General features: G+C 38.9%; 1 protein-coding gene across 1 annotated transcript; it reads left to right on the top strand.

Annotated features, from left to right (window-relative positions):
* Positions 1-1679: 1679 nt before the first annotated feature.
* LOC103472743 (complement C1q tumor necrosis factor-related protein 3-like) lies at positions 1680-5375 on the top strand. The gene is made up of 3 exons (XM_008422568.2): positions 1680-1910; positions 1998-2126; positions 3978-5375. Exons 1-3 carry the CDS (start codon positions 1700-1702, stop codon positions 4250-4252), a joined length of 615 nt encoding a protein of 204 aa, XP_008420790.1. The 5' UTR covers positions 1680-1699; the 3' UTR covers positions 4253-5375.
* The last annotated feature ends 260 nt before the right edge of the window (positions 5376-5635 follow it).

Here is a 5635-nt window from a genome sequence, read left to right as displayed (position 1 = left end):
AGTTGTTAATTTTTAACAATCTGTATTGATCAGCTAATCTGATCAATTAAGGGCGTACGCTGTACAACGTTCGAGCCACGTGTGCCTACTGACTTCTTCTCTTCAAGTCAAAGAAATCTCACATAAATGTGTGAGTTGGTGGAAGATAAACTTACACGTGCAGGTTGTGTCAATACTTGTCATATTTCCAAGAGCTGAGTAAACTGGTGTTCATTTAGGTCAGCACTTCAACAAACGTGAAAGACGAAAAAGTTGGGAATGAGAACTTGTAAGCAAAGTCAGTGCCAGTACTACAATATGTACGAGACATTTGAGAGTATAGAAGTTATGTTACTTTCTCAAACCCAAGGTTCATTAACATCAAATAAACAATGAGCACTTTAATTTGAGTATGAAATGTAAAATCCGCATATTTTAAAGTGTCGAATATGGATTAAAGTGACTCATACAGCAAAGATGGGTCATATATTATAATTCTGATGTAAAAAGATATCTGTCCTAAAAACAATGGACTATTTTTAACGGTGGAAGGACACTGTGTGGCATGACGTATTTAATGGACAGATGGAGGTGGAAGACTGTTGCCAACTTAGCCACTTTATTTTCTTATTGGAGACTTTTGTGACAGCATGTGAACCTGAAGAATCTAAGTCAATGGGAGAAAGCTGTTTGGTGTGCACAGAGTAAGGACACACAAAGCTCATTTGATGTTTGAGGAAACGGATGTTATTTCCTCATGGTTCTTCAGTTACAGGTGTTGCCTTGTCTGCAAAAAGATCCATCAAGCATCTTACCTTTACCTGTCATTCACAACTGCAAAGTTGCTCTAAAAGTTGCATTGAAAGTCCATTAAGAGTGCAGACTTTGAATTATTTAGTAAATAATGTTACTTTAATGCAAGGAGATGCACTTTTAATTGACTTTTAAAACAACTTTTAGAGCAACTTTGCCTTAAAAGTTTTATTATTTACCGTATGACACTTCATGACAACAGTCATAAACATTCATAAAGACTTCATGTTTCTAACAGATGTTGTGTCGTGTTCATGACAGTGTCATGTCAGTCTTATTCACACCCCATCAAATAAAGAGTTGCCGAAAATTTTAAAAAGTTTGGCTGGTTTGGCTTTGAAGATATTACTGAAAGTTTAAAGGTCAACCAGCCCCCCATGTTTCCCAAATATAAGAAAATTGGTGTCAAACATACTTTGTTTGTTTCTGCACAATCAAAGCATGTTTGTGCAGAAACATACTTTTTGCAGCTGTCATCCTACAATTGAGTAACTTGGTCAAACACAGCAGTAAATCAGGTAAATGACCTTTAGTGGAACATTTTCTGTAAAAAGAAGAAAAAAAGAGTTTCAGGAACAAACATAGTTGTATGTTTAGATTTATATCTAAAATTCATATATATGAAGTAAAACTTTTTTGTGAGTTATTTCAAAAACTAAAACTCATAGTTTAAATACACAGAGTGAAATATTTAATGTCTTTAATTATTTTAATTTGGATGTTTATGTCTTGCAGATAATGAAAACCCAGAATTCAATGAGTAAAAAAACTTAATTTAACAAAAAGCAGAGTAAACACAACGTTTTTTCTCTGCAGTTAACCATTAACAAGACATCCTGAATCTTTATAAAAACACCAAACAGCATCCAGTCAGTCAGAGAACTAGAGGCAGCATTAGAGAACCAGGATGACTTTCACATTGTGGTTGTTACTGTGGTTCTGTGGTGTAACTTTGGGTCAGGATGGTTTACCTCAAACAGTCACTACTGGAACCGGGTCACACTTTCCTGATATGTCTAAGTTGGTCAAAGAGATTGGGGCTATAAAAGAGAAACAAGAAGCCATGGAAACGAGGCAAAAGGAGACTGAAAACCAGGTTCTAGAGCTGAAGAAGAAAGGTAAAGTCTGCTTTTGGACATTTTAAAGACATATTATTACTAAATAAATGGAAAAGTTTACAGATATTGTCTTATATTTTTACTTAGAAGCATCCAACGTAGCATTTAGTGTTGCAACAGATGGCAGGGAATCTCTTGGACCCTTCAGCACAGACACAACCATAATCTACGGAAGAGTAATAATCAATGAGGGTAATGCCTACAATCAGCACACAGGTGAGTCATTACAGTATTTAAGTTATAGCCTATTCCTAAATTAGAATACCTGTAGTATCAGAGTCACTAGAGTAGGGGTTTAACTCTCCTCCTGCAGACCTAACTAAAGGTCAGAGGGGTGAAGAGACATTAAGGAACAGCTACAGAATCAGAAACCTACTGTTGCAATTCCCCCTTTGCCTCTTTCAAGTAAAACATACAAGTGTCACCTTTTTGCAATTTTGATTTGAAAGAGGCAAGATTTTATGACACAATATTACTGCCAAAATTAAGACTATAGAACACCCAGTGTTGAGTACTTCCTCGATGCAGGAGGCTAGATCTATTCTGAAGCTAGTTACTGGTCAAATTATTAACAGGAGTTAATAACCCAGTAACTGAGCGGCTGCCACTGTCAAATGAGAAGGAGATTCTGCTAGCTTTGAAGAGGCTAGTGACTAGCATGCTGGTCACCCACTGGTTTTCTTACTTCCTCTGCTGACCATTAGCACAGAGACAGCCTAAAGTTAGCATTTGGGTAGGCCAACTTGAATATGTTGGTCACCTGAGACTTGTACCTTTTACTTTAAAGAAAACTTTATCAAGAAAAATGGTTGGCGTATTATATCTGTTAGCGTTATTCATTACATGCATCAGTGGTTCCCAAACTTTTTCTCCTGCGTCGCCCCCCAGGGGTTTCCAAACATTTTCTGGGCCCCTCCCTATGGATTACAAATGGCTGTCTGGTTGAACGACGTGTGGGAGGGGCTTGAGAGGATTCTTAGAGACTCCCTGTCTCTGCCCCTGGGGGGGCTAGACTTTTTTGGGGGTAAAATGAATGTACGTAGCTGAACATAGACAACATAGGTAGCCTACAAGCTACTTGTTAAGCTTAAGGTGCTGTATTGATATTAGCTAGCTCAGTGTTTCTCAACCCTGGTCCTCACCGCCCCCCTGCTCTGCATGTTTTAGATGTGCCTCTATTCCAGAACAGCTGATTCAAATGATTGCATGACCATCAAGTGGTGCAGAAGCCTGTTAATCACCCAGAGATACAATTCAGGTGTGTAGCAGAAGGGAAATACCTAAGACATGCAGGACAGGGGGGCGCTGAGGACCAGGGTTGAGAAACACTGAGCTAGCTAGTCATCTTTTAGCTAACATTACCTGCATCCAACAGCTTCACTCAACTCAGTCAGTTAGTTTGGGGGAAGAGCTGTGAAAAGTTATTTGCGTTTTGCTGGTTTGCTGCCATAATTCTAACACACCTGCGTAGCTCTGCACAGCAGCAGCAGGTCTCCTTCACTACCGCACAGGTGTAAACTCAGCGCGAGCGTCGTAGCTCTCATGTTGCGTTTAAAAGCGGCTCGGAAAAACAGATTACCACATGTTAACAATGGATGAAACAGTTTTAACTGCTGATAAAAGTGACAGAGGACACAAATATTGGAAGTGCAGAAGCCCCTACTGTATCAAATTGACATAGGAATAACAGAGAGTAAAAGAGAGTTGGCCATTCTAAGATAAAAACCCAGCGCATACAGCGTTCATGTTTTTTGTTTTTTTTCCATCCAGATGGCTTCCCGCAATGGCACTCTGTGTTACAGTAAACTGTCTCAAAAACATATCAATGCATGTATGACAAAAAATGTATGACACTTAGAGATATATCACCAACTATTTTTTTTAAGCAAAAGAGCAAGTAGTGGGTGACCAGGCTATGCTAGTTGCCAGCCTAATGCTAGCTTATCTTAACGCTAGCCAATCCAGTGGATGAACAGCCTAGGCCTATGCAAATGAATAGCCTTTTTATATAAAAAGACTGAATAATGCTTCATAATATTTATTAAACCTAAATCTTGTTTTTTCCAGGTATCTTTTCTGCACCAGTTCCAGGCATATACTACTTCACCTTCTTTTATCATGCTGTTGGATCAGAAGTTGTGAGTCTAGCCCTTATGAAGAACAACGAGGAAGTTGTGACCGCCTATGACCACAAATCATCACACGATGGGGCTGATAATGGAGGCAACGCAGCTTTCCTGCAACTGCAGCAAGGAGACCACGTGTACATGAGGATGTATGCGAACAGTCATGTCTGGCAGAACGCTCGCACCACCACTTTCAGTGGTGTTAAATACTCTTAGGCAAATTAAGCAATAAGCTAGATTCAATAACTAAGACTACATTTGAAATATGGAACACGGTAATTGATAATTACAAGTTAGAGAAGGAAACAAGGAGTTTGAGCTGGTTTGCTTGGGATCCGAGGTTTAAACCAGGTATTTATGATAGAGGTTTCAAACAATGGGCAAATAAAGGTGCCACAGCAATGTGTAAATTGGCTGAAAAGGGCAAACTGATGAGTTTTAATAGCTTAAAGGAAAAATATGAACTGGAGGACCAAGACCAGTATAGATACTTGCAAATGAAAGATTATTATGAGAAAGAGATAAAAACCAGCGTAAGTAAAATAATAGAGATATTTCATAAGGCCTGTGAAGGAAATAAATTCTGAGTTATTTCAGCACTGTATCAGGGACTGGTGGCAGGCAGGAAGACATCTACTATGTACATTAAAGAAAAATGGGAAGAGGAACTGAAGGAACATATAAGCGAGGAGGAATGGTTTAAAATTTGTAAAATGCAGTGCACAGCCACCTGCTCCCGTGTTTGGAGGGAATTTAATTGGAAAAACATGATTAGAATTTTTTATAACACCAAAGATCAGGACCAGGATGGTATCCAATTCACAGCCAGGGTGGAGACTTTGTGGCCAGACTGATGTAGGTCACACGCACATATTCTGGTCCTGTCAAAAGCTAACCACATTCTGTTATGCATAATGTTGGTCTTATTTTGAAAAACATATTGGGATATGGAATACCCAGATCATGTAAAACACTCTACCTGGGATGCCTCACACACGACGTAATTCAAAGGATGATGAATATCTGTTAAAAATATTACTTTCAGCAACAACAAAAAAACCATCACAAAATTATGGTATTGACAAGACCCGCCTACGGTGGAGCGGTGGCTGAGCATTGTGGAGGAGATCTTTGTGGAGAAAATCACACATAGACTAAGATTGCAGGAGGACCAGTTAGTTGTTAAATGGGAAAAATGGAGTGATTATAGATGTAAGGAGGAGGCCATTTTTGTATCCAGTTAAATATGGTCATGGATGTTTAACATTGTATATGAAGATGAATGTATTGATGCCTCTCCACTGTATGTGTTCAGAAATATTCAATAAAAAATAAGTATATAAAAAAAAAAACCCAGGTACTAATGAGGAAATTATGTATTTAATAAAGAATCAGGAACAAACTCAGAAAGACAGGCAGCACTGGAAACGGACAGACAAACGATGAACAAATGCCGAGGATCCGACGAAGGACAGAGACGACAGGTGGGGTTAAATACACAGGGAAGCTAATCGGGGAACTGGACACAGCTGGGAGCAATCAACAGGGAAGACAGAGACTCACAGGGGAAACAGAACTAAAAAACAGAAAAACCTCAAA

The sequence above is a fragment of the Poecilia reticulata genome, linkage group LG11 (assembly GCF_000633615.1).
Source record: "Poecilia reticulata strain Guanapo linkage group LG11, Guppy_female_1.0+MT, whole genome shotgun sequence".
NCBI lineage: Eukaryota > Metazoa > Chordata > Actinopteri > Cyprinodontiformes > Poeciliidae > Poecilia > Poecilia reticulata.
This window is presented reverse-complemented; position numbering and strand designations above follow the sequence as displayed.

What these genes read in the sequence shown, in the direction of transcription:
- LOC103472743 (XM_008422568.2), top strand. Translation starts at nt 1,700, where the DNA reads ATGACTTTCACATTGTGGTTGTTACTGTGGTTCTGTGGTGTAACTTTG. An exon ending in TCTAGAGCTGAAGAAGAAAG is followed by an intron (nt 1,911 to 1,997) that starts GTAAAGTCTGCT and finishes ATTTTTACTTAG; the next exon opens with AAGCATCCAACGTAGCATTT. An exon ending in TGCCTACAATCAGCACACAG is followed by an intron (nt 2,127 to 3,977) that starts GTGAGTCATTAC and finishes TGTTTTTTCCAG; the next exon opens with GTATCTTTTCTGCACCAGTT.